Here is a 26,452-nt window from a genome sequence, read left to right on the forward strand (position 1 = left end):
TTTTGGGGCGGGTCTTCTACCGTTACCACAGACAGCCGTTTGAAGACGTAGAAACAACATTGGGCTTTTATTGAGAATACCTTTAAATAAAATGAAGATTTTAAAGGAGAAGTATTGTACGGCTCTTGTTCCTTTTCGGCTATTCTTTTCTAGTCCTGTGAATACAGTGTGTTTGGATCGAGGCGGAGTTGGCTTCGTCCCCTTTTTTGAATTTCGTGTTTTTTTCCCTGGCCCATTGAACGTTCCATGGTGCCTTGCGTCAGTTTGTAACGAATTTGGTTCGACAGCACAGTTTAGGCGCCATTTACAAGTTTGAGTTTTCAACTGGAAGAGCGGCTCGGAATGACACGGGAGTAAATTTTCTGGATTATATCTGCCAAACTTTGGATTGACGAATACTTTTTCTATAATAGCGATTTGGGTCCGAAAGGAAGACTCTTGACCGATCGTAGTTTTACTGTAGAAGGTACATGGAAGTATTTTAGCAGAGAGTAATGACTGGGTTCCGTCTATTTGCTGAAATGTATTACGTTAGTTTGAAGAGAGACTTAACGGTAACGGCAAGTTAAACTAAGCTTTAACGTTGGCTTTTGATGGAAAGCGACCAGACCATTATTACACATACTAGCAGATATAATAAGATCTAACCACTTTTTGTCTTACGTTATGTTAAACCCACAAACAGTGACATTCACTCCTGATAGTGACATTTCCGACTAATTTAAGCAATGTTCGGGTAGCAAATAGCTGATAAACCGTGAGCACTAATACATTTGCCTGTTTAACGTTAATATTAGGTTAAAGACCCCTTTCATTTCGGATAAGGCGTTGACGTTGAATACATTTTGCGTTAAATTTATGCCGACGCTACGTTTAACCTTACAGAGCCCTGCAACTCTTCCCTTTTTATAGTTTGTTAGCCATTGTGTTAGCTTTAGCTTTGTAGCGATATTTGACTTCATGCAGTTAGCCAATCACTTAGCCGCAGTAGTAGTACAGCTAACTTAACGGTAACATTAACAAGTAAAACAGCGTGGCAGAGTTCGCGCTGCCATTGCCAAGTTACTTATTTGGCAAACATGTGGGTAATTATAACGTTAGGTAACACAGTTAATGTTGCATTAGTTGTTTGAATGTGTGTACCAATTACCCAGCGAGTTCGGTTGCCCCGTCTACGCCTCCGCCCCAACATAAACGTTGTGGGGATGAAAGTTAATATTAGTGTCGGTTTGAAACTTCGATCAATTTAGTAGGTTGGGTCTTTACCACCAACTAGAGCCACTTTATCAGTGGCAGTGGAACCCAGGCTAGACTAAGAGAGCTGGGGAGGGGGGATTAGGCTATTTGCATATTAACTGAGTCGTTTTTCGCTTGAAGTGACGTTAACCTTATTTTGCTGCGTTATTTACCGCCTAACTTCGCGAGGCAAAATAAAATGCGTGATTTAGATCCATATGGCTGCAAAAATGGTTCTGTGAAGGGATGCGTCTATTATTATAATAATTTTGATTATTATATTTTTAATGTTGTTTGGACTTAATCATGAAATAGCTTCTGTACAGTCATTGGACCGGTGCTATCACATTTGGCGTTTTCAACTTGAGTAATTCATGTTTTACTTGACTTATTGCTGTAACAGCTATGTTAAGATATGCAAAATACACCGATTAACAGTTAGCTGGGCGTCAGTGGGATCTGACTGTGGTAATGATTAAAGCCTGACAGAGAAGCTGCGTGTAACCGACTAAAAGTGGAGTTGAGAGATTGACAGGCACAAAAACCACTCATGGATATTCCTTTTTTACCAATGACCCCTTCAGATTTCAAGTCATGCCATCTAAAACTGCAAAGAGCTCAACTGCCTCCGCCAAGCCAAGAGGGAAAGGGTCGCAGCCTGACTCCGAAGACGAGCTAGATGTACCCCCTCAAGAAACCAACTCCAATGGCCAAGAGGAGGCACCGCCGACAACTGGCAAGTAACAAAGGGTGTTTTGGTGTCTGTGAATCTAAATAAGTTGTTCACTCAAAGCCTTTGCGTGTATTGCTTGTATTGGTAGGGGTCAATTGGCACAGCTGTAAACCTTTTTTTTTTTTTTTTTTTTTTCTCCTTGCTTAAATCTCAACACGGAGTTAGAATGGCTGATATATTTTTCACTAAAATGCCAGTCATCAATAAAATGATTTTGGAGATGATTTTGATAACGCCGAGTGTACTTCTTCCCCGGATCTTCTCAGCAGACGAGGTAATTTATTTCGAAAAATGAAGTGCTTTGTGTAGTAGATCAGAGCAGTGTTTGACTTAATTCTTCTAAGCTTGATATTCACTAATTTGTATGCGAACCTTATAAGATGCACATAAGCGGTCTGTATTCTGTAGAATATGTTAAAATGCTTCACTGGGTGTCTGGCTGCGAGGTTTTAATTGACAAACATCGAGTGCTTTGCTTGTTTATGCTTATGTGAGCACAATAGATTTTGGACAGGTCGTTGTAGCTTGGTGTGATGGCAACATAATCGTTTCTACGTTACATATTATTATCACAAAACACCAGTTTTCCTGTTTTGTGTTTTGAGCACAGCCAGGCATGAGTGAAAATGTGACGCTGATGATCGAGATTTCCACTTCAGTTATTTGTTATCGACGAAATGAATGTGGCGCATCTGCGTACGCGTACAAACGCTTCTGGTGGAGAGCGTTTGGATAATAATGTGGGTTCGTTCATAAGCGGCCATGGTGTCGTTTCTTTTTTTGGGGTTGGCTTTTGTTTGCAGAACAAAGAAAAATAACGCCTGACAACTTTTCTTTGTGGAGTCGTATTTTGACTGCTGTTGTAACTTGCTGCCTGTGTTTTGTTTGTTTGTTTTTGTGTGTGTGCGCGTTTGTGTGTGTATGTGCTTCTCTACCCCTCCCCCACGCACCACTGCCCCCCACCTGAAACGACTCGCACAGAAGAATAAAAGTTGTACTTTTTGTGTGCCACAGATTCGTCTCACGGGGAAGCTGCCGAGGCGGTTGATAATAGAAGTTTGGAGGAGATTCTCGGTAGCATCCCTCCACCCCCGCCCCCAGCAATGACCAATGAACCGGGCGCTCCTCGCCTGATGATAACACATTTAGTTAATCGAAACTTTAAATCATACGCAGGCGAGCAGATTCTGGGGCCTTTTCACAAGGTACGACCGAACATGGTTACACATGTAATCCCTGTCTGGGAAATACTCTCCTAGTTTGTCACAGATTTTACCATCACTTGTTGTGCATAACATTTTATTTATTAATTATTTTAAATTTTCACATTCTATAAATGCATACATCTTCAGAACATGCTACAGAATAATATAGTGTTATATTTTAACATCATTGCATTAAATAAAATCAAAGTGGGAAAAGTCACACTCCTCCATTTTGATTTAGTGAGTGTATCTCACTAGAGGTGGTGATCTAGTGGGGTGCTCTCATCTCCTTTAAATTGTGATTTTCTGTAAACTTGGTGTTTATACCTTTTTCTGTTCCTTTTGTTACTCTGCAAATTTCTATATGTTAAAACCAATTTTAACTACACTCGCATAGAATACATTCAATATTGCAATCTTACTGTGCTAAAAATGTTAGTATTTACCCCTACAGGGTACACTCTATTTTTACATTATTGATTTATATATATATTTCTATTTTTTCTACCTTTCTCTTAGCGCTTTTCCTGCATCATTGGTCCAAATGGAAGTGGGAAGTCCAATGTGATAGACTCAATGCTCTTTGTGTTTGGATACAGAGCTCAAAAGATCAGATCGAAAAAGCTCTCAGTGCTGATTCACAGCTCTGATCAACACAAAGATGTGCAAAGTTGTACTGTGGAGGTGCATTTTCAAAAGATTATTGATAAGGTATATATAAAATTTATATATCTCTGTCACACACACACGCTACACTCACTCTAAATGAATAGATAGTCCAAATGGAGAACGGTGATCAGAAATATTTTCTTAAGGATAGTAGTGTTTCTTGAATTTCTAATAAATAATTTCTTGTGTGTCCTGGATAATATTGCTGCATAGTGAGCACAACAGTGACTAAACAAAGATTCAAATCAGTCATGAAAGTTACAGCTAACACCTACACATGCTATAGTCAATTCATATTGTGCTAGAATTGATCCCTCTATTTTTATTTTATTTTTTTTAAATTTGCAATTTAGTGATTAGCCTCTGCTCATTTGACTGTACTGTGCAAAGTGAAAAAAATGGCTTTTATATTGCAAGACAAATTCAGCTGGATGCATTAGATTACAGATCACACTGAAAATTGATTGAACTGCAGTTCAAAGAATTAAACATGTTTCTATATTTGATCTGCCACAGGGGGTGTAAATAAGTGTTTTGCCTTGTGTACTGATAAATGTGTCTGAGGCTTTCTGTTTGCTTCATTAGCTCAAAGTAAATTAAAGCCAAGCAGTTCTGCTAGTGGCCAAATTTTGTGTGCTCTATCAGCTTTAAACTCTCATTTCTGAAACTTAAAAAAAAAACATCAGAAGTATTGTAAACAACTTCAATTTTTAGACTTGCTTCTAAAAGTACTTAATTTTCAGACAAATGGCAAACTGTTTTACACTGTATTTACGGTGTCATCATTTTGTCTAATAAACAGTTTAAATTCTATTAATGTGATACACTCCAGTATGTATAGGGTGTATTTTCATGTTGCTATGACTAGCTTTGTGTCCATTTTAAAGAAGCCTTTTTCTTAGTTGTTTGTAATATGGTGTGCTTTTTTTTTTTTTTTCTACCCTTGTGTATTTGTCAGTGTTATAAATGTTATAAATATTGCAGTTTGAAGTGTGGAGCTGTTTAAATTTCTCCTGAGCTGCTCTCTTCTAAGCTGCTCTCTGTCCTCTGCCCCTCCCCCTCTCTGAGCCAGGAAGGAGATGACTACGAAGTCATCCCCAACAGCAAGTTCTATGTTTCCAGGACTGCCAACAAAGACAATTCCTCAGCCTACCATATCAATGGCAAGAAAGCCACATTCAAAGAGGTGGGCACCTTGCTGCGAAGCCATGGTATTGACCTAGACCACAACAGATTTCTGATCTTACAGGTAATTCTAAATTTTTATGCAATTTCTTTTTCCACTTCTAACTCTGCTTCTTTTTTTTTTTAAATCCCTGCTGTGACCATCCCATTCTGTAAGAGATTTCCTGCTCTCCGTTCTCTGCCCATGTCCCAGTCCACTTTGAGTCAAAATGTCTCATATACCTTTAAATCATGCCTGTCTTTGGGAATAACCTGTTGCACTGGATTTGGAAAAGAGGAGATGTGCCCTCTGCCAGCCCTTAGACTGCTATAGCAGCGCATCATGGTTTGAAACAATGTGGAAAAGGTGCGAACCATTATTTGCTGCTTTAGGATTTTAAGGAAAAGATGCAGTTTTATCCACACTTTGACCTGCATGTGAGTGGTTGCAGTTGGATAACTCACTGAGATTTTATTGTGGGAGAATCTTTGAGGCTGACCCACCAGTGGGGACAGGTTGGACCTCTTTCTCCCCCCCCCCCCCCCCCCTCCCTTTCCCATGTACCTGCCACGCTTTAGCAGCACGTAAATATTGGCGTGTGAGAATAGATCCCAACCCCAATATTAGCAGTGCTGCTTCAGTGTGGCTGGATCAAACACCCTCCATTACCATGGCTTTATTATTGGTTCAACATGTTATTTGTTTTTTATGTATTTATTTATATTTGCTTCAACTGTGAGTGCAACGCAGTCCAGAGTATTTTTAATTATTTTATTTGCATAATTTTGCATTTATCTTTTTTTTTTTTTTTTTTTCTTTTTTTAAATTTAGCATTGTGTTGCTCTGACTTTGGAATCACTTCACTTGCTACATTCCTACCCCCTTCTGATTGTATTATTACTGATTAACCCAAGGTACATGAGGTGACGAGTGATATCAGAGTAGAGCAGAATAGCTGATAAAATTTTTTGTTGTCCAGTTTTAGTTTTTAATGTGGTAGCTTTAGGTGAACTCTTGAACCTTCTCCGCTTGATATTTTTGCATTTATGTGTGCATGTCCATTTCTACTCTCCTTGGGTGTCTCTGCCAGTGATATGGCATGACTATGAGAAGAAGCTTGAGCTTGTTCTCCAAGGTCACTTTTCCAGGCCTCTGGCAAAGGGAAAGCTGTCTATTTTGTGCACTGGTCAGAGCAGAGGATGACGTGGGATTCCCCCCTCCTTCCTCTAACTGGCTTCTTTTTTCTTTCAAACCTAAAAGTATGAGCTGCCCCTTTCTCCTAGGCACAAATAAAAACCCAATTTGAGACTTGGTTTGTTTTTACAACTAGATTTAATTTTTGTTCGACTTGAAATTTCTTACCTGGCAATATTATTCTTAGCCTATTTAAAATGAATAAATAAAAATGAACACATGTTCTGACAAATATAATTACATTGGAGAGTTGTCCCTAACTTGGGGCTAAGTATTGCATGTACAGTAATTTGAAAATTCAACTGTGGTGTAGGTACCAGAAGTCAGAATTTGAATGTTTACACTAGCATTTGTTTTCAACTACCTTAAATTTGGTAATTCTGATTTTAATATTTTTAATGTGCAGTGATTACTGTGAGGTGATGTTTTTATTTTGGCACTAATAATTATATACAATGTCAAGCAGGTGATCACAGAATATATTCATTTAACAGGTTTAATCATTGTTTAAGTAATTTAATTTATATTCTACCTTTTGTTTTCAATTTCTCTGAGTAGGGAAAAAAATACTCCTGGTTTGGAACTTTAAAAAAAAAAAAAAAATATATATATATATTTTTTTTTTTTTTTGCACAGGGGTTGTGTGTCTGGCAAACTAGTGTTATGTCAAATTTAGAGCCATATGTTCAACTGGCCACATCCTAATGGTTAAATATGTGGATACATTTTTTTTTATTATTATTATTATTATTATATTGTTGTAAATCCTGTCAATTACTGCCTTATTACACCTTTTGTCTTGGCTTTCTGTAAATGAGCGCATGCATGTCTTTGCCAATGTGCTGTTGTGAATTGTACCTAGGGTGAGGTGGAGCAGATTGCCATGATGAAGCCTAAAGGACAGACAGAGCATGATGAGGGCATGCTGGAGTACCTGGAGGACATTATTGGTTCCTGTCGCCTTAAGGAACCCATCCAAACTCTGGCTCGCCGCATTGAGCTCCTCAATGAGCAGAGAGGAGAGAAGGTGACAAAACTCACATGCTATCTGCTCACACAGTTTAGCTAACCAACTTTCCTTCCTGTGTATGAACTACAGTTGTGCATCTATATAGTAGTTTCATGATTTTTTTTTTTTTTTTTTTTTTTTTTTTTTTTTTTTTTTTTAAATAAACGTGTGCATGTATTTGTGCACTTTCAGTACACATGTCTGAGATGAAAATGATACATTGATGTGAAACCAAGTATACAGTAGATTTAATCATTGGGTTTTAAAAGAAACCATTTTTTTATAGATTGGGGTTTGTTGCCATGTTCACAAGATTCTATTTATTTTATTATAAGAATGGATTGATTTATTTATTTTGTACTACACATGTAATCATAAGCTTTGTGTCCTGACATAAAATACTGTTATATTTTGTTTGTCCTAGCTAAACCGGGTAAAAATGGTGGAAAAGGAGAAAAATGCTTTGGAGGGACAAAAGAACAAAGCTGTGGAGTTCCTGACTCTGGAAAATGACATCTTCAAACACAAGAGTCGGCTCTGCCAGTATTACATGTGAGTACACCAGTACACCACCTCTGTTTCGTACATGAAAAATTAAACAAAAAATGTATATATAAAAATATAGACCTAGCAATAGCACAGAAAAGAAGACTTCTCCATTTTCAAATCCCCAAAAGAGCATCAGGGCTTGCTTCTCTGGTGTCAAACCTCAGTCCTTTGGTTTACATGTAAATGATAGAGTTTTATCACTGAACCCCCCCCCCCCCCCCCCCCCCCCCCCAATGTCTCTGCTATTAGTCAGGATCTGCAGAAACGTGTGGTGGATAAAGAGCAGGAAAAGCAAAAGATCTCAGAGGACACCAAAGAGCTCACTGAGAAAAATGCCAAGATATCACAAGAGATGGAGAAAATGAACCAAGAACTCAAAAATGTGGAGAAGTAAGGCATTTTTTTTCCCCTTCCTCACTCCTGTCTTTCTGTTAGCCAATGTAACTTGTTTGTGAGATTATGTACTTTTAGCTTTTCTTTTTCCTTTTTTTTCCTCTTTTTTTTTTTTTTTTTTTAATTCCAAAAAAAGTTGCTGGTTTGCACAAAGATGGATGTAAGATTAAAATTTTTACATGCAGTAACTTCATAATTTTGGGAGCTTGGTGACCATCAATCATTTTTAAAACTGACAGGTTGGCTCTGAAATAAAAAAATGTGCAGAATATTAATATTATGAAGTTGCATAAATTGAACCAATTATTTATAATGTATGGGGTTTTTTTTTTTTTTTTTTTTTTTTGTATTTTTCAGATTTTCACAGTATATCTAATATTTCAGTAGATTTCTATCTGATTGACTTGAATATACCCAGTAAAAATGCTGTTTTTGCACCAGGAAACAAAATAAGCTCAACAAGTACATTGAAACACAGAAGGAGAAGTTCACCCAGCTGGATCTGCAGGACGTTGAAGTGCGTGAGAAGATTAAACACTCCAAGAGCAAGAACAAGAAACTGCAGAAGCAGCTGGAGAAGGACAAAGAAAAGGTGTGTTGGCCTTTAGATTGCACACCACTATTCCACACAGGCTAATTACTACACAATTAATGTTTTCTAGATTTCAGAGTACTTGGTACCACTCTGACAGTCACTGTGGGCATTCTCACATGGTTCAGAGGTATACAATCTGTCAGGATGGTCTACTTTTTCCCTTTTTTCTATTTAATGAATTTACTATACAAATCCATTTACAAATAGAGGTTACACAAAGTCACTGGTAGCATGGTTACCCTGTGAGTTACTCTGTTTAATTTGTATGGAGGCCAAGGGCAGAAAACAATGCACTAAAAATACAATTTCTTTTGCTTATCAAAAACATGGAAGCTATTGCTTTGAAGCGCAGAGGGAAAAATATTTGTCAAGGTTTTACAGCAACCTACTTAAAATCAATAAATGGCAGAAATTACAGTTTGACATTTTTTGATCAATATGTTTCATTTACTAGAATCATTTGTAGGTTAAGTTTTCCACAAAGTATACACCACTTCACAGCCTCATGTTTTATAGTTGTCAGCAGTGTTGTTTTAAACTAAAGATAATTTTATTTTTTAATTCTTTAGTATCATAGCAAATATTGATTCTAGTAAACATGGATTTTACAGTCACAAATCTCTATTAAAACTAGCTTTAGTTTGTTTTAGTTTTTCTTTTTCTTTTTTTTTTATCAGGTTTTTAGGATAATGCACATTTGTGAAAATAGAATGTAAAAACTCTGACTGCTAGCAGAGGATGAATGGCAGCTACAGATAGACAAAGCAAAACTTTGTACAGTGAAATGTCCTTTCTTACAATGTTTGTGAATATTGCTGACACATTTTGGTCTTAAGCATGATGCCTTATGATACTGTAGTAGAGGTGTAGAGGGGCTTTGATGTGTGTATATGTGTGTGTGTGTGTGTGTGTGTATATATATATCTATAAATATATATATCTATATATATATATATATATATATCTATATCTATATATAATATATATATATATAATATAATATATATATCTATATATAATATATATATATAATATAATATATATATATATATAATATAATATAAATAAATAAAAATATAGGTGTGTTGCTGTATGTCTTCTAAATGAACTGACATTATGCACATTAAAACTGAGTCGAATTTCATGGAGGAAGGGCTATCTGTCTTAAACTAGCCACTAGGGGGCTGTGAAGTAGCACACAAGTGGATTGTTGGTGTGTGCGCTGTTTCACAGTTCATGGTCTTCCTGTCTCTTAGATTAATGTTTCTGTTGCTTAAAGACTAACTAAAAAAAAAAACTTTCATTACGAGTTGTCTCGTGTCAGAATATCCTCTCATTTCCCTCTGCTCTAAAACCCAGTCTGCTCCACCTACAATGGCTGTGCTCTGGAAACATCTTGGTCAGAGGGGGAGCTAGGCAGAGGCAGGCAGACCTCTGGGGAGCAGTGTTCTGCTGTGTGGTAGTCAACTATGGCCTGGCTTGTGTAATGCTCCCAGCAGCTACATTCACATTTCACCCGCAGTTAACCCTACAAAACATAGACTATATACACACACCATCCTTGCCTTGTTTCAGCCCTGCCAAGCAGCAGATTGTTGTGCCAGTCTTAACCAGAGCTTGCTCAGTCCTGAATATGTGTTTATAGTTGATTACAGTTGTGTTTTGGCCTATGTCTGGATGCATAGCAGTTTCTTTGTAACTGTCGCTGTCCAAAAACCCCCCCAAAACTTACACCTCCTGTCTCCCACACTCTTCTCTCATTTTGTCTTATCTAATTTAAAAAGTAAATGGATGTTCCTCGGTGGGGGGTAGAAGTGTGTATTACTGAAATTGTCAAGTTAAACTTGAAAAAATTTTTAGCAATTGTTGCTTAGAATCCAGAGTTGAACACACACATAAGCTTTTGCACATTGTCCTGTCTGCCTCATCTTTCAGCTGGAGGAAGTGCGTGGTATACCAGCCAGCAGTGAAAAGGCTATCTCTGAGGCAACAGCTCGCAAGGAAGAACTGGAGCAGCAGAAGTTGAAAGAAGAGGAAAAACTTAAGGAAGTGATGGAGAGTCTGAAGGAAGAGACCAGTGGCTTGCAGCAGGACAAAGAGGTAAGTGTATACAGCTTGGGTTTTAGTTGCATGCAAGGTGTTGCTATTAAAACTGTCTTTTGTTCTTATCTAACTTATTACTCTACTTTTATTTTCTAGAAAAAAGAACAAGAGCTCATGGAACTCAACAAGGTTGTAAATGAGACCCGTTCTCGAATGGATCTCGCTCAGTCAGAGCTTGATATCTACCTTAGCCGCCACAACACAGCTCTGACACAGCTCACCACGGCCAAGCAGACACTTCAGACGACATCCGATACACTGCGAGAGCGCCGTGCTGCCATCAAAGACCTGGAAGTCAAAATACCCCAGAAAGAACAGGAGCTAAAAAAGGTAGAACCAAACATCAGCATTGTCAGTTAGCATTTTGTTAAGTTGTGTTGAAACCACTACACATTCAGCTGTTCTCATAACAGTTGTTGATGATTGCATCATGTGTTTGAGCTTTGGCCTTCTTCTGTTTCTCTGTAGGATGAGAAAGAGCTCGAGCAGCTGATGAAGACTGATAATGAGACAAGGGAGGTGGTAAGGGAGTTGAGGCAGAAGGTATATGAAGCCAAGAGCTCTCTGTCCTCCAACCGCAGCCGTGGAAAAGTTCTGGATGCCCTCATGCAGCAGAAGAAAAGTGGCAGAATCCCTGGCATCTATGGACGATTGGTAAAAGAAATGCAAGCAAAAATAGCAGAACACAACTTTCAGTTTTAAGATTTGCATCAATGCCACCTTTACGAAGGTGTTTTTGTGTTTCTCTGTGTGATAGCTGTATTCTAAATATATTTATGGCTGTAGGGAGACCTTGGAGCCATAGATGAGAAGTATGATGTGGCCATTTCCTCCAGCTGTGGTGCTCTGGACAACATTGTAGTTGATACCATTGACACAGCTCAGAAATGTGTCACGTTCCTCAAAGAACAAAACATCGGGGTTGCTACCTTTATTGGTCTTGACAAGGTAAATATGAAGACTTTTGAGAAGATTAGTCATGGTGAAATATGATTTAAGCCTTAAAGGTTTTAGTTCCTTTCTGTGAAATATTGTGCCTTCAAAAACGGTCATATCTTGCTGCTCCTCATTCCTTTTTACTTCCTTTGCATAGATGAAGGTGTGGGAGAAGAGCATGGCTTCCATTCACACTCCGGAGGATAGCCCTCGTCTCTTTGACATGGTGCGAGTGAACGATGACCGCGTGCGACCAGCTTTCTACTTTGCCCTGAGGGACACGCTGGTGGCCCAGAACCTGGAGCAGGCCACAAGGATAGCCTACCAAAAAGACAAACGCTGGAGAGTGGTCACCCTGAAGGGAGAGATAATCGAGGTGGCTGGTGGGTGATTTACCTTTTCTCTCTAGCTTGCTTACTTGAAAAAAATAAATAAGACCTTCTCAGTAAAGATCATTTGATAAAAGTTGATTTAAATAATTTTCCTGTGGTATGGTCTGTATTTTACAGGAACCATGACTGGAGGAGGAAGAATCATGAAGGGCAGAATGGGCTCTTCTATTGGCCCTGAGGTTTCTCAGGTGGAGGTAAGTTCAAAATACATAAATCTGTTTTGTTTTTTTTAGGTTTGAACTAACACAGCAAGTACAAATGAATACTTATCAATAAAAATTTTACTTTAAAATATATTCAGTTTTATTTAAAGCAATGGATGCATTCCCTGGAAAGCAGGTAAATTCATTCATACATGGCTGGTGACTCTGCAGCCAAATGGTGCATAGATACATCTGGACCATGACAACAGATTGACAGTGGTGTCAAAGCCTTGTTTGAATTATTAAATACCAGTTGCATAAGCATTAACAATAAATGGCACCACCAAATCCAGTTTGAGTGTACAAAAAACAGATGAAGTGTTCATGATGGCATTATCTTTCATTTTTAGTCACCAAACTACTGTATCTGTCACTTTCTATTTAGTGTTTAACCACAACTGCAGAGACAAACTGTAAGACATGAGCTTGAAGTTCTTATTTGCTCTGAAAGGAGACCTTATATTCCTTAATCCACATGAGTGATGTGAACTTTTAAAATAATTCCTGCTGTGAGATTTTACTTTATACACATTTCCCAGGAGTGAACATAATCATCACAGCTAGCTATTTGCGTTTGGGACACGATTTTCATTTGTTTTCTACAGCTTGACCGCATGGAGAGCAAGCTAAATGAGAAAGTGTCGAAGCTGCAGGGATGCCAAGAGGGAAAGCTGCAGCTTGAAGAGAACGTCCAGCGCCTGCGGCCGCAGCTCCGGGACATGAAGAACACCCTGGAAAAATACACCAACAGCATGACTGTACATAGTTTTCATTTACTCTACTTGTCTCACATTCATTTAACTGCTTTTCTTTCTTTTTTTAATCTAATTATTAACTCCTGCTATTCCTAGGATATCAAATGTGATAGTTCTGACTTTTTAGTATTTGCAAGTCTGAGTATTTTTTTTTTTTCCCTCCTTCGTTCAGAGTTTAGCTGACCAAGAGACTCACTTGAAACTTCAGATCAAGGAACTTGAAGCCAATGTGCTGGCAGCTGCCCCAGACAAGGCCAAACAGAAACAGATGGAGAAGAGCCTGGAGGCCTTCAAAAAAGGTAATGTCCTGTAAACGCTAAAGAGAAATACTGTTAATCATTTAAATATGGTAATGTCCACTCTCTTGAGACATAACAAAAAAAGACCACTTCACAGAATTTAAATTTGTGGGTTTTTAAAAAAAATAAAATAAAAAAAGCTTGTCACATTATTGTATAACCAAATTGGCATTTGGGCATACATGAATTTGATTCTTGAAAATGTATTTATTTAATCCTTCTAAATATTAATGCAAATATCTTTGTCTTGTTCCTTTTGCTGTATCCTTTCCCTACCTGTCCTATCAGACTATGAGGCAGCTTCCAGTAAGGCTGGGAAGGTGGAAAATGAGGTGAAAAGACTCCACAATCTGATTGTAGACATCAACAGCCATAAGCTTAAAGCTCAGCAGGACAAGCTTGACAAGATCAACAAGGAGCTAGATGAGTGCTCCTCTACCATAACCAAAGCCCAGGTGGCCATAAAGACAGCAGACCGGTGAGGAAATGATGCTTGTTTAAACTCTCACTAGATGTGCATGCATCGACCCCACATCAGATCAGCTACATTGTTATCTCTTATTGGTGAAATGATTGTAAAGCCCAGTTGTTCATAAAATTTGATCTGTGTATGACTCTCTGCTTGTATATAAGAGGTTTAAATACTGAACTTTTATGCCCTGCAGTACCTGGTATCATGTCCCTCAGTGATTTGACGCTATGCAGGAATTTCAGAACATCCTTGATTATCCATCCAGTGATACAACTGCACAGATGGTTAATTCCATGAAAAATCACCTGACTTTTTTATGCAATAACTTTATTCAATTAAGTCATGCAAAATGTTAACTTGATCCATTGAAGGTTTTCAGTTACACATGCTCAGAATGCATAGGAGTAGGTCAAAATTTAGTGCTTTTTAATTCACTTTTTTTCCCAAGAATTCTTGGAAAACTTCAGACTGTCACATGACATTTCAATGTTTAAGACTGCAACCAAAATTTTACACTTACTCCAAGTGTAAAAATTGTGCTGAACAATCTGAGATTTTGGCTTTAGATTGTGACACTTGAAGTGGGTGTAAAATTGGTTTGAGGTCCAGTTTTTTAACATAGCTTAGTTTTGTTTTTCTGCCCTGAAACTTTATTTCATTTTTATCTTAAGAGGACACATCCTATGCTTGCAAAAAACTCACTTTTTGCAGGAAAGTCATTCTGGTGTTAAAGATGTCATCTTACAAATATTCAATACAAATATCACACATAAGGAGCATTAGGTTGCTGTCACTAAATTTCTCGCTCCTGTTGTCATTGGTTTCTTTGAATTAATCAGTGTTGTGGCGGTGGTGAGTACATTGGGTGTCTTGTCTTTGGTGTCTGTGGCTGGAACATTAAGATTGATCATGTAGGCAGGACAGCCTAGTGGTGTACTGTAGCAAAAACATACAATTGGTTTGTGTGTGATGTGGTTTGTCTGGCACGACAAGCTGTTGAGTCAATTACGAACAAAGTGGAGATTATGAACTGACACAGTGAAGCAGGTCTGAAAGCCAAAAACATTTACTTAGACAAATGAACTTACCACCACAGTTACACACTTTGTGTATGAAAGAGATTTTAATCTTTTAGAAGCTGTTGTGACTGCAGTTTAATTAATCTGTTTGAGTAGGACCGTATCTAACCACAGTAGATTTTATTCTAAAATCTGAGCCAAGTTTCTAACCTTGAAGTTTACTCTGTAATATGGAAAATATGAGATTTGACTGTTCAGACGTGCCATATTAATGTGACTGACGGCCTCAGTGCAGCAGTGCAGGGATTACTGTTAGTCTTGTTTAACAAGTAGTATTTATGAGCCGTGTCAAATCACATTTTTACCTCCACAGCAGAAAAAGAAGAAAAACAAGGTCCAAGTGCTTTGTCTGACAATGGTCCATCAACAACATTCATTACCAGACAAAATACATACACAAAAACGTGTTTTGACAGCAAACTGATTGGGAAGGAAATGGTGTGGATTAAAAAAAAAAATTAATGCAATTATTTATATTATCTCAGTTTGTGTATTTAGTCATCTGGAAGAGTATTTTTGTGCTTCAGGCATTGTTTTCATTTTACATACATAAAGTTGTGTATTGGACTTTGATTGCTGCCAAAATGTGGGTGACCTTTACTTCAGTGTGCCTGATCGCATCCTGTGTAGACAGATGAAGCTTCTACTCACTTTATAGTTGGCCCCCTATGCATATATAGTATAGTGGTATAGTTTGTATAATTTATACAGCTTCCTCCATTGTTTGTATTTTACCCTATTGTTTGTATTTATTGTGCATCTTAAGCTGCTGTATTCCCTAATTTCCTATGGGATCAATAAAGTATCTATTCATATCTATCTGTGCAGGCACCATGACGGCCTGGGTTAGCTGCACTGACAGATCCTCATAGTCGTCATATTAGCTCTTCAGCAGCCACTCTGTAACAGTTTTATTTAGCAAGATTCAGTCTCTGATCATCAGCAGTAATTCTAATCACACATGTCAGTCATGAACTCTGACAGAGGCTAATGTCTCTGACTGCTGTTTCCTCTGTAGAAACCTGAAGAAGTTTGAGGAGAGTGTGGCTTGTGTGCAGCGTGAGCTGGAGGAAAATGAGAAGTCAATAGCTGAACTCACAGAACAGCTGAAGAAACTAGAAGATGAGGCCGGGGAGATCATGAAAGACTGTCAGGAGGCCGAGGTTGGAACTTTTCATCAGCTTGATGTTTTCTTTTTCTTCACAGGAAATCCCCCCCCCCCCCCCCCCCCCCCCCCCCCCCCCATTCTGATGTATCCCGAAGCACCGAGTTATTCTCAGAAGGATTTTTCTTGATCAAAGAAATGAGAGCTACAACATGCTGTTTAATGTCATTTTATGAAATACATTTTTCAATCAAAATATTTTACATTTTATCAAGTTGTTTAAAAACACATTTCAGCCCCACTTTCACTTTGTAAGAAAAATGTAGGAAAATTGTGTAAAGGATTGATGTGCTGTTTTTCTGTTCATTTCAGGCTGCGTTACCAGAGGTGCAGGAGCAGTATCAGGGGGTGCTGAAAGAGATAAAGGCACTGCAGCAGCAGGAGCACGCGCTGCAGGAGGAGTCCCTGAGTGTCCGGCTCCGCATCGAGCAGATCGAGGCCACCATCACCGAACACAACAACAAGATCAAACACTGGCAGAAAGAGGTGAGAGAGGAACGGCGGTGCTGTGAATTCAAGTACCACATGGGTTTTATTCTTGGAACTCTAATGGTAATGAAGATAAACTCATCCAACTTAAAGCGAGGGACAAATTTGGCCCAGCAGTAACAGGCATGCTTCATGTCCTTTAGTTTTTCTTTATCAAATCCAATCTGAAACAGTATGAACGAATGTTTTATAATTTGCTTACAATGTCTTGTTTCAGTTTTGTATCTCTTTGTTTTTCCCTCTAATTATTTGACTTGTGAATGCTTAAATTATTTCTGAGGCATTTCCTCACCGGTTTGCTGTTGATTTGAAGCTGCATCTTTATTGTAGTGGATGAGGGTGTTTCTCCAGCTTTGATTTTCATGTATTGAATTATTGGAAGTTAGAGATGGTTCTGTTTGATGTGTGGGTATAAAACGTGAACTATTATTTCTGTTCTACAGGCCTCCAAGCTGTCCCTTCATACCATCGAGGACAAGCCAGCAGAGGAACTCCCTGTACTCACGTCGACCGAACTCGATGAAATTTCGGATCCCAACATCATTATAAACAAGATGATCACATTAGAGACCCAGTGTGCTCAGATGAAGCCCAACCTTGGGGCCATCGCTGAGTACAAGAAGAAGGTATGTACAGATATGACAGGCAACCTGCTACCTAACCTAAATTCAGATTGCTGTTAATAGTGCTGAATGGATGGTGACATGTTTCTTATCCACAAATATTTCCTTCATTTCCTGTCACTTGTACTGAAGGCAGTCCGATGGACAAATTCAAGCCAGTGTTTTGTTTTGAAGCAATGTTCTTCTGGCTCATCTGGTGCTGCTTCAGCTGATAGGTCAAAAAGCTATAAATGGACCATGAGAGCATTATTTTATTTATTTATATATGTATTTTTAAATAATGCTCTTGAGGTCCATTTATGGCTTTTTTGCTCTGATCAATATTTATTACTCACTTCAGAAATGTCTGTGCATTTACACTGAAAGGATTTCTTCAGTTTACAGTAAACATTCCAGAAACCTCAATTTTAACTGCTTTAAACTAAATAAAACAATTAAGCAACTCTGTTTAGATTTAATCAAAAAGAAAATGAGCTTACAGTCTAATTTTAGTGTGTGTGCATTCTCAGGAAGAGCTTTACCTGAAGCGCGTCGCCCAGCTTGACGAGATCACTACAGAGAGGGACAAATTCAAACGCTCGTACGAGGACCTGCGCAAACAGCGTCTCAATGAGTTCATGACTGGATTCAACATGATCACAAACAAGCTGAAGGAAAACTACCAGATGCTCACACTGGGTGGTGATGCAGAGCTGGAACTGGTGGACAGTTTGGACCCCTTCTCTGAGGGCATCATGTTCAGGTAAGACAGGGTGTCCAGCAGTGCAGAAAATTTGTCTACACTGCTGGGGGGGGGGGGGCGCATTTTTACAGTCTGAGGTTAATTTCCATTGTAATTTTTTTTTTCCTTCTATATACAAACCAAGTAGAAACAACTTCTCGTGTAGTGAAATTGAGTTTTCAGATAACTTATGTCACTGTGACCTCTTTCTAAAATGTTAACTTTCTGCCAAGCAGTCGAAGTGTTTCTTTAGTACGTGTTTGTTTTCTATTATAATTCTTTGAACATTTAGGGCACTGAAATGGATACTGTAAATAAAACCAAGTCACAGTAGTGAATAACACATCATTAATTCTCCGGCCTGTATATTGTCAGGTGTAAGCATACTTTTTTTAAGTAGTAATTTTAAAATGGAGCAGTTACAGCTGTGTGCAGCTGTTAAGACTGCATTGAGTAGCCTTTTCTGTCAGCCATCTTGTTTGCTGAAATGTGAGTTCCACGTGGTGACTGAACACATGACTCACACAGGACCTTCGCATCTTTCAAATCTATCACACAGGAAACAGTCAAAACATTATGAATATGTTTCATGTGCTTTTTCTCAGTGATGCATGTACTGTTAGACCCCAGCTGTCAACTTGTGTGCTGTTCTAGGCATAAATCCTGTTGTTGAAGCTTTTTTTTTTTTTTTTTTTTTCTTCCCCCTTCTAGTGTTCGTCCTCCAAAGAAAAGCTGGAAGAAGATCTTTAACCTGTCGGGAGGAGAAAAGACCCTCAGCTCCTTGGCCCTGGTGTTTGCGCTTCACCATTATAAACCTACACCTCTCTACTTCATGGATGAGATAGATGCTGCTCTTGATTTCAAGAATGTCTCTATTGTGGCTTGTTACATTTATGTGAGTATGGAGCTCAAAAGCTCACTTTTAAAGTTCAGTAGCAAAGTGGTGTAAAACTGAGGAAACTTTTTTTTTTTTTTTCCCCCTTTCAGGAGCAAACAAAGAATGCTCAGTTCATCATCATCTCCCTGAGGAACAACATGTTCGAGATCGCCGATCGTCTCATCGGCATCTACAAAACTAACAACACCACCAAGAGTGTGGGAATCAACCCCAAGACCATCGTCTTCAAAGAGCACGATGCTGTCACCGCCTGAAGATAATCTCTGCTGTTCAACTTTACTTTTCACACATCTTGTAAATTGTTTCTTGTTCTTCATAATAAAATGCTGCTATTCTTTTCTCAAATACAATTTTTTTAATAAGAAATATTTATTGTAGTTTAGTAGGTTTTGATGCCAAAAGTATACACCAATACTTTAAAACTTGAAGCGTCACACGAGTAACGGCACTCTCTTGAACTGCAGATATTTCACACAAACAGCTGCGCAAACTTCATCTCACCTCTGAAAATTCTGAAGACTTATTTTTCAAAATATGAAGTTTATAAAAGTACAAACACTAACAGGTAACATTTCAGTGTACTGATATCTGCTGATACTCGTGCTGGTGTTTCAGTAAAGAGCTGCCCTCCTAAACTGAGCAAAAAACATTTCTGTGGGTAAAGTTTGGGTAAAGCTGTAACAACTTTTAAAATTGACTAAGTCAGGGCAGCATTTAGTTTAAAAAAAAAAAAAAAACTCCTGGGAACGATGTATTGGTCCTGGTGGAATTACCATAATGCCATTAAGTGAGGTGAGGTGAAGGCATGATGGTTAAAGGCACAGTCAGGGAGGCGCTCAGCATCCCTGCAACATGATCTGTGGAGGCTTTAACTCAGGTGCAATGTGTGTCTGCTTCCACTCACCAGGCTCTAAATTTCATATACTGCTCCAGTCACTGTAAATAGCTCTGTGTGAGGACTTGCTCGTGTCCCGAGTTCAGACGCAAACAGCAGGAAAGCTACTGAAATGTCCCACGGGAAAGAGGAGTACTGGTTTATATGGATTAGTGTTTGATAAATGCTTGTTAGACAGTCTAAACATTATTTAGAATAATACATTTCCAGAGAAGAGCAATGTCAACATTTGTCAATATTTTTAAGGCTACAAAAAAATGCACTTAAAAGACAGTTACAGCATCATTTTTGTGCCGTTACAGAGCACGGAAGGCACAGATGAGTCACATGACTTCCCTGCAGTGAAGTGAGGCCAAGGAGAGAAATCGCCCCTCAGAAACACACATAACCTTTTGCATATTAAAAAAGGCAGTGATGTGATTAAGGCATTTCTACTGAACCTCTTATAGTTTTGTTCAATCATCATTTTTGCATCTACTGCCGGAATTTTTTGGAATGACTAATTCTCTGGTTTGTGAAAAAGGCTACTGTCCCTGCTTCTCGCTGTGTAAACGTCAGCAATATCTCGTTCACCATTTTGGGTTTCATTTTCAAAAAAAAAAAAAAAACGAATGCAAAATTGAATAGCAGCTGTTTACAAACCGTTTTAGGGTGGATTCTTTCCTTCTCTACACAAACAGGGAAGTGAGTTTTTTTTTTTCTTTTTTTATTCTAAACAGAAGTTAAAGGTTTTCTGATGCAGTTAGGCCTTTTTCAGCGAGAAGTCAGAGTTTTAAATAAGGCAGCCAGGTGCTCAAAGCCCTTAACCGCAACTGAAGAGAGCTGTGAGCTCCATCTATCCACAGCAACCCCCACCACAGTATACACTAATCCCACCGTGTCCCAGATGCACGTGATGAGTTCGCGGCTCAGGCTGTGGACCAAGTGGCTGAGCCGAGACATGAGAGAGAAGCCGAGTGATGCCCCACCGACCGGGTTCATCCACAGCACCGCCAACAGCAACAGCAGCCCCAACAGCACTACAGATACAGTAGGCTGCAGCTCACACCACACATCCTGGACTCCTCTGTTGGAGCATTCTTTTCCAGCTTCACTCCCAGCACCGCCACATCTGGCACAGCAGCGCACCTTAGGAACAGGTGCCTCCTCCAGGCTTCCGATGGTCACAGCAGACCAGTGCTGCTGAAGATAGTCTGCTGCTCGCGGAGTCACGGAGAGGTTTGTCACAGACGGCAGAGGGGTTTTGATAAACTCCTCAACTCTCTCTCTGAACAAATGCACCTTCTCCAAGAAGACCAGGGGCGAGTCCTCCTCTTCTACTGAAGAACCCAAGGACACCAGATCCAACTGTTCTTCCTGCAGGAAACAAAGACTGTTAGTGGCTCAGGTGTGCACCAAAGGAACTGAAACAGGCAATAAAATGACAAATTGACCAAAAATAACATTTCCTGGTCCTGATTCTGTTTTAATTTTTTTTTTTTGATGAGCAAAGCAACCAATGTGAAAATAGAACCTGGGAACTGTGATTTTTATAGTGCAGAGCTGTACCAAAAGACAGTTATGTTCCAGACCAATCAGCAGGTCACAAGTAAAAAACAACGGAGTGTTTGCTCATCTGTCCAAATGGTGCACTGACGGGTCAGAGCAGCCCCCAAAAACTGTCGCTGACAAGCACAACACTACAGATTGCACATCTCCTGAGATCTCCTGTATTTACACACCTGTAGCTCCTTCACTCGGTGGATGAGGGGGTCATACACCCTCGACACCGCTGCTTCAGCTTTATCTAGAGCATCCAAGTAGGCTTGCCTCTTCCTGGCCAGTACCACCTCCAGAGTTTGAAAAAACTGACTGACTTCCTGACGGTCCTGCCTCACCACACCCTCACAACGGGCCTTCTCCTGCTCCAGCTGTTCCCCCAGCTCACACACCTAGCAGAGGAAAGAAGGATTTACATTAAATGAGCTTTAATACATTTTTTAAAATTTCTCACTAGGATTCTGGCCATACTGAGTGTCATCTCTACCTGTGCCCATCTCTCTTCAGAGAGCTTTTTCAGCAGCTGCGATGGTGTCCGTTTTTCTCGGATAAAAGCTGCCTGCAGGTCGTCGATGGGGTGGCCGTGGTGCTGCCCCACAGTCAGACACATCCCGCAGATGAGCTGCCGATCCTGGATGCAGTACATGTTCAGAGGCTGCCTGTGGTGCTCCGGACAGGAAGGCGGTCGCGGCTCACTGTCCATCTGATACTGAGACGGCAAACAGGCAAACAGACGTGAGACTAATGAGGACAAGCTGAAGGAGAAAAGTTCTAACCTGATTTTTACACCAGTATCTAAAATTAATGTTTCAGTGAAAGACAAGTGATTCTTTCCTACTTTCTCGATGATAGCCCGCAGAGACACATTGGTGGGCAGAGCGTCTACACCCGCTGGGGGCAGCTCCACCACACTGCGACAGTTGGGGCATTTTAGCGGCAGCCGGAGCGGACGCCAGATGGAATAGTTGGTCGACACCTGGAGCAAGTTGTCCAGGCAGGTCTTACAGAAGGTGTGTGAACAAGGCAGGACTCGCGGGTCAGAGAACAGAGAGTAGCACACGGAGCACGTCAGGTCCTCCTCTAGATTGTCCATGGTGGAGAATGGAGACCAGGCTCACCAGGTGAGGGTGTGGGGGAGGAGAAAATCTGACAGGATAAGCAGGATGACTCAAAATTTATTTGTTGCACATGTTTAGAGAAATAAATGAATTTACAGTGAATATGGGGCTTAGTTTAGTCTTAAACAGAAAGCTATTTTTTGAGAATCAGGCTATTGTTTCAGTTTCTAAACGCCACTGTCACATGACTGAGATCAGGGGTTTTTTTCTGGATCTAAAATGAGCCTTTGAAGAGGTGAATACACCTGTAACCACAAGTGGTCTGCATATAGTGTCTAAAGAGTCTCACTGTATTCCTCACATCCTTCTGTTAACACCAGCTCCCTGCATGTCCTCCTTCACTACATCCACAAATCTTCTCAGTGGTCTTCGTTTCCTTCTACCTGGCAGCTCCGTATTCAACAGCCTTTGTCCAGTATTTCCACTATCCCTCCTCTGCACATGTCCCCCTGTGCTTTCCCCTCTAACGCTGTCTCCAAACCACTCAACCTGAGCTGTCCCTCTGATGTACTCATCTCTAATCCTGTCCATCCTCCCAAAGAAGATCTTAACATTTTCAACTCTGCCACCTACACCTCCTGTCTTTTTGTTAGTGGCATTGTCTCCAAACCATACATCATAACAGGTCTCACTACCATTGTGTAAATGTTCTCTTTCACTCTTGTTGCTATATTTCTGTCACAAATCACCCCTGACACTCCTCTCAACCCTGCCTGCACTCTTCAGGTATTTGGAGTCCTGGAGTCCATCTTCACTGTTACACCCGTGTCCCTCTCGTTCATACCCATGTATTCTGTCTTGCTTCTACTGACTTTCATTCCTCTTCTCTCTAGGGCACACCTCCACCTCTCCAGGCTCTCTTCCACCTGCTCCCTACAGACCACAGTGTTGTCTGTGAACATTGTAGTCCATGGAGATCTGTCTGCATGTCCATCACCACTGCAAACAAGAAAAGGCTCAGTCTATCCCTGATGTAATCCCACCTCCACCTTGAACCCATCTGTCACTCCTACCGCACACTGTCTTAATGTCCTGCACCACCCTCACATCCTTGCTTCCTCATACAGCACCACAGTTCCTCTCTTGGCACCCTATCATATGCTTTCCCCAGATCTAAAAAGACACGATGCAGCTCCTGTGTACTTTTCCAAAATATACAAAAACATTTAAAGGGGGAAAATGGTCAGTTTTTAGATTATTTGTTTTTAATTTTTTATTAGCTTGCCTGACAACACAGTACTGCAAGGCTGCAGTCAGTTCACTTGAAGCTGAAATGGAGATCTGTCCAGATACTAAATGTCTTCCCTGCTACCTTTTCACAAGTGCTCCTACTGGCCAACTCCAAGAACACCTGTGAAAACACAGGTTAAGGACAGCTCCCTTCTTAAACGGATCTTAATTTAGAGACAACAAAACCTTTAAGGATGTAGCTCAGGAAAACAATCTATACTTCACTGAGGAAGGTCTGCGACAGTGCTGCAGGGTCACTGGAGATAATTCAGTTTCAGAAAAACAGTCCCTCTAACTGTAGTCTAAGTGCTGAATAATTTAGTTACATTAATAAACAAAAAACATTGTTAGATTGCCTTAGATTACCTGATAAAGCTGACTATGAATAAATAATTACTATTCGTCTTATGAACACATTCAACTTCAACCAGTGTGTGAGAGCAGATCTTGTACTGAAAAACAAGAGAACAGCCAAAAACGGCTCAGCTCTTATTACCGATCAGTTGTATTGTGTGAAGGCTCTTTCTCCTCTTGTTACAACCAGGACCGCAGCGACAATAGGAGGCCCTCTGCCAGTCTCCCCACACACACACACACACACACACACACACACACACACACACACACAGTTCGTTGTGGGGACAGGGTGTTCATCAGTCCCCTAAAAACCTGATCCATATACAGAGTCAAACTGAGGCCAGTTTGGCGCCCAGATTCAAACATGTGGCCGGTGTCCAGCTGTGCCCCGAGTCTCGACAAAAACAGTAACGCTGCTTATAATAAAGCCAAATGTGGCCTCATCCATGTATGGAGGGGTGCATTCAAAAGCTTTACTTTTAAGCCATCTGCTGAGCTATTAAGTGTGCAAGGAGCTGCTTCAGGTGAAAGTTAACGATATAGTTTAATTACATTCTTAGTGTGTTAAATTAAGGTAACACATTATTAAATATGTGTACACATTAAAAACCTGCACTTTACTCGACTGTTTGAACTGGCACTCCCAAACAGTAGAAACGCTGCGCTAGCCACACAACAGTTGCCGTTACTACTTTCTCAGCAATCAGTGTTCCATCTACTGCGTCAAATTTTGATGGAAAAATAATTAAACATCGGTTTCGGAGGAGAAACCGTCCGCTTAAGAAACCAAACTCACCGTCAGCTGGGAGAAAACGTCTGCCCAAACACAGAGCTTTCATTTCCTGTCAGGTCCTACTCGGGATGCGTTCATGTGCAATTCGTAAATCCTGTAAGCGCCAGCAGGAAGAAAACGGGAAACGTACTAAACTCATAAGAACCGTGTTTTTGAGAAATGCGCTGTTTAACATTTTTGTTTAAAAAGCAATGTTTCTTTTCGTAAAAGTTTAACTTTCTTTAACCCTTTTTTTTCCACGGCCATCCATTTTTCCGATAGCACCCCAAAGGATCACCAATTTCCGTAGTACGCATGAGCACAAGCCACCTCTCTGGCCAATCAGGCCTCGACTTTTCCCGATTTAAATACAATTTTAACCGTTAAGCGAAACAAAAGTATCGTAGCACCACTCAACGACAAACTTCTTTGTTCACACAACAAATCACACAAACACACACAGTCTCTCGATTTGGGTTTCACTATTTATTTTCTCGAAGACAACCTATCCTGTAGCCCATCTCCCCCCCCCGCAAAAAAAATGAGTTTCTGGGGGAGGGGGAACCACCTCATTTATTTTTTTTTTCTTTCCAGGTCATAATTTTAGATTTGAAACCACGTTTGCTAACAAGGAATGCTGCAAAAAAATACCCCTATGTTCAAACAGAAGGTTTATGAGCACAATGTGTAATCATTACTACAGTGTTTGAAGTTAACACAAAAAAAAATTAAAGAGGGTAAGCTTGTACACCTAGCTGGCAGAAGAGGAAAGGGGAGTAAAGGGGCTAAAGGACTCTGCAAGGTACTAAAGTTACAGCAAACTTGTTCATGGGTTTATATATTATTCAGGAAAACCCACATATGCCAGTGATGTGTGGGACACCTTCTGACCTTGAGAAAAAAGGGGAGGTTAAACCACCTCCTGAAATAAACTCAATATTTTCTCACTAAAAAGCATCCTTGGATTACTCTAGAAAAAGAAAAAAAAAAAAAAAAAAAAAAAAAAAAAAAAAAAACAGATTGTGGTTGAGTGAGTGATGCATATTGAGTTTTTGTTGGCAGGTCAAAACCTATAAAAACCCACCAACACACCTTCAGAAAGACTTCAGGCCTCACTTTGCAGTACGTGTGCAAAAACCATATAGATTTAGCAAATCAGACACTAGTGAGGGGAAAGGGAAGGGGAAACATGTAACATTTAAGCACAGTTTTACTTAAAATGAAAATTACACTGTATCCACAGCCTAAGGAAACTAAAATACCCTAAAAATAACTGTGCTATAGTTTAGTACATGCAAAGGTTATGATTCACAATCCTACGTGAAATGGCCATCGTTCTCTTCTCCCTTGGTGACAATCAAAGCTATGGCAACAATACTGCAAAGCAGTGATCTTGCTGTAAATTGAAGGAAAAAAATAAAATTTAAAGAGTTAACAAGGGGAACAGGTCATTTGGTTGATTATAAGTAAAGGTGTCAACAATTTCACAGCATCAAGCACATGTCTGGTGTGCAGGTTAGGGATGTGGTGTGAGGATGGAGTACGATCATCAATCACCTTTACAGAAGCGATGCAACTAAAAGCCGGAAAATAAAGTCATGAAAACGGAAAAAAAAAAAAATTCACTGGAGGCAAAAAGAAAAAGCCCAAAAGCCACC

The 26,452-nt window shown here is 39.7% G+C and overlaps 2 protein-coding genes across 6 annotated transcripts; one reads left to right on the forward strand and one right to left on the reverse strand.

Moving 5' to 3' along the window:
• The first annotated feature begins 94 nt into the window (after positions 1-94).
• Positions 95-19,226, forward strand: smc4 (structural maintenance of chromosomes 4). 3 transcript variants are annotated; one of them, XM_030743639.1, is made up of 24 exons: positions 95-116; positions 1,821-1,972; positions 2,984-3,174; positions 3,694-3,885; positions 4,916-5,092; positions 7,065-7,229; positions 7,636-7,763; positions 8,010-8,150; positions 8,595-8,745; positions 10,684-10,848; positions 10,948-11,181; positions 11,320-11,505; positions 11,638-11,799; positions 11,945-12,170; positions 12,297-12,373; positions 12,988-13,140; positions 13,310-13,436; positions 13,725-13,914; positions 16,006-16,150; positions 16,465-16,638; positions 17,085-17,267; positions 17,774-18,006; positions 18,697-18,880; positions 18,973-19,137. In XM_030743639.1, the coding sequence occupies exons 2-24, from the start codon at positions 1,831-1,833 to the stop codon at positions 19,135-19,137; spliced, it is 3,891 nt and encodes a 1,296-aa protein (XP_030599499.1). In that variant the 5' UTR covers positions 95-116; positions 1,821-1,830. The 3 variants fall into 3 exon arrangements, with proteins under 3 accessions (XP_030599499.1, XP_030599498.1, XP_030599500.1); XM_030743638.1 differs by lacking the exon at positions 95-116 and adding an exon at positions 243-466; XM_030743640.1 differs by lacking the exon at positions 95-116 and having other exon boundaries at positions 1,831-1,972; positions 18,973-19,226.
• Positions 18,662-25,108, reverse strand: trim59 (tripartite motif containing 59). 3 transcript variants are annotated; one of them, XM_030743646.1, is made up of 6 exons: positions 24,819-25,108; positions 22,737-23,374; positions 22,156-22,463; positions 21,805-22,026; positions 21,500-21,709; positions 18,662-21,134 (listed from the first exon to the last, which is right to left on the reverse strand). In XM_030743646.1, exons 3-6 carry the CDS (start codon positions 22,408-22,410, stop codon positions 20,532-20,534), a joined length of 1,290 nt encoding a protein of 429 aa, XP_030599506.1. In that variant the 5' UTR covers positions 22,411-22,463; positions 22,737-23,374; positions 24,819-25,108; the 3' UTR covers positions 18,662-20,531. The 3 variants fall into 3 exon arrangements, with proteins under 3 accessions (XP_030599506.1, XP_030599504.1, XP_030599505.1); XM_030743644.1 differs by lacking the exon at positions 22,737-23,374; XM_030743645.1 differs by lacking the exons at positions 22,737-23,374; positions 24,819-25,108 and adding an exon at positions 24,162-24,812.
• Between the last annotated feature and the right edge of the window lie 1,344 nt (positions 25,109-26,452).

This window comes from Archocentrus centrarchus, chromosome 13 (assembly GCF_007364275.1).
Source record: "Archocentrus centrarchus isolate MPI-CPG fArcCen1 chromosome 13, fArcCen1, whole genome shotgun sequence".
NCBI classification, from domain to species: Eukaryota; Metazoa; Chordata; class Actinopteri; order Cichliformes; family Cichlidae; genus Archocentrus; species Archocentrus centrarchus.

Bases quoted from the DNA above. Each gene is read 5' to 3' on its own strand.
- smc4 (XM_030743639.1), top strand. From the start codon at position 1,831: ATGCCATCTAAAACTGCAAAGAGCTCAACTGCCTCCGCCAAGCCAAGA. The intron at 1,973-2,983 runs GCAAGTAACAAA...TGTGTGCCACAG, and splicing joins GGAGGCACCGCCGACAACTG to ATTCGTCTCACGGGGAAGCT. The intron at 7,230-7,635 runs GTGACAAAACTC...TGTTTGTCCTAG, and splicing joins ATGAGCAGAGAGGAGAGAAG to CTAAACCGGGTAAAAATGGT.
- trim59 (XM_030743644.1), bottom strand. From the start codon at position 22,410: ATGGACAATCTAGAGGAGGACCTGACGTGCTCCGTGTGCTACTCTCTG. The intron at 22,027-22,155 runs GTAGGAAAGAAT...TTGCCGTCTCAG, and splicing joins TGCGGGCTATCATCGAGAAA to TATCAGATGGACAGTGAGCC. The intron at 21,710-21,804 runs GTAGAGATGACA...TTCCTCTGCTAG, and splicing joins CTGAAGAGAGATGGGCACAG to GTGTGTGAGCTGGGGGAACA.